The sequence below is a fragment of the Ipomoea triloba genome, chromosome 3, assembly GCF_003576645.1.
Source record: "Ipomoea triloba cultivar NCNSP0323 chromosome 3, ASM357664v1".
Lineage (NCBI taxonomy): Eukaryota > Viridiplantae > Streptophyta > Magnoliopsida > Solanales > Convolvulaceae > Ipomoea > Ipomoea triloba.
Window position 1 is genome coordinate 4,152,288 of NC_044918.1, and position 1,420 is coordinate 4,153,707.

The 1,420-nt window shown below is 32.7% G+C and overlaps 1 protein-coding gene across 1 annotated transcript in view; it reads right to left on the bottom strand.

Annotated features, from left to right (window-relative positions):
* LOC116014265 (7-deoxyloganetin glucosyltransferase-like) overlaps positions 1-758 on the bottom strand; it is a 7,034-nt gene extending 6,276 nt beyond the window's left edge. The window contains exon 1 of the mRNA XM_031254287.1: positions 237-758. Within this exon, the coding sequence (XP_031110147.1) occupies positions 237-735 (499 nt within the window). The 5' untranslated portion in view covers positions 736-758. The remainder of the gene's footprint in view (positions 1-236) is intronic.
* Between the last annotated feature and the right edge of the window lie 662 nt (positions 759-1,420).

The following is a 1,420-nucleotide window of genomic DNA, read 5'->3' on the forward strand; positions in this document are numbered from 1 at the left end:
TATATATATATATATATATATATATATATATATATATATATATATATATATATATATATATATATATATGTAGGTGTTTACTTTGACTCAGACCTATAAAATAATAAAACTAGCCTAATTTGATCTACAAATGGATGGAATGCCAATATGCCATATATATGTAATATGTTACTTTGCCTCAGAACTATAAAATAATAAGGATGAGATGCCATAAACTAAGAGAGATTTTTTCATACCTTTGTTTTTGGAAACTTTCTCACGGAGGTCAGGAGAATATATGTGCATCAAACTGGCGACGCCGCTAATCGGCCAAAACAACACAACCGGAATACCCAGCTCCTGGGAAGCCCCAACAGCGAACGCCATAACAGCATCAGAAACAACACAAGAAACTGGAGGAACATCCTTCACTCTGTTCAGCCTATCAATCAGCTCCATAAACGGAGCATAGCAATTCTTGGCAGTCGAAAAGCAAAGCTCGGCGATGTCTAGAGCGGTGTCGTGGTTTTCTCGTGAAGGAAGCCCGTCGGGGATTGTTTCAAAACGGAAAGTGGGCGATTGACTGAGAGGGATGAAGTTTCTGGCTTTCATGATGTGGGTATAGTTGAGTTGAGTGAGAACATAGGTAATGTGAAAGCCTTTGTGATGAAGAAGCTTGGCTAGCTTGAGCATGGCGTGTATGTGGCCTTGAGCTGGATAGGGAATGCAAACGGCATGTGGCCTTTGGACCTCCATTATCTATCTTTCCCTCTCTAAGCTTTCTTTAATTTCTTCTATATGCATATATATGTTCCCTTCAAGCATAGTTATATACTAGCGGGCTGGTATACCTAACATTCATACTTTGACTCATCTTACAAAACAAATTTATCACAAGTTTTGTTTATTTATTTTTCGTCCAATACAGATCAACACTTGTGAGGGGAGATTTAAGCTAAGCGTCAAGTTTTTTTTTTTTTTTTTTTCAAAACAAGCAATCAATTATCAAATTGACGCTTACATCTTTAGATCATATCAGATTTTTTTTTTCAAAACAAGCAATCAATTATCAAATTGACGCTTACATCTTTAGATCATATCAGATTTTTTTTTTCAAAATATAGTGATATTTTTGTAATTTTTATTAACTTCACTATGCATTTTAGAACACTATATTATGCAATATGCATTACTTCACTATGATGTAATTGAGTTGGTTTTGTAGAAGTTTAAAACGATAGTCCAACTACTAGAATTATAATACAGTGCTCTTTTAGTTTTATTTATTACTACGTATTTATTAACATACAGTATTTAGGGTACGGTAATGAATTTTTTTCTTTCATTTTTATCTAAACACTAGTATTTTTTATACACGATATAAAAAAACAAATGCTTAATAAAATCATTGTTATATTGAAATATTTTTTAAAAATAATAG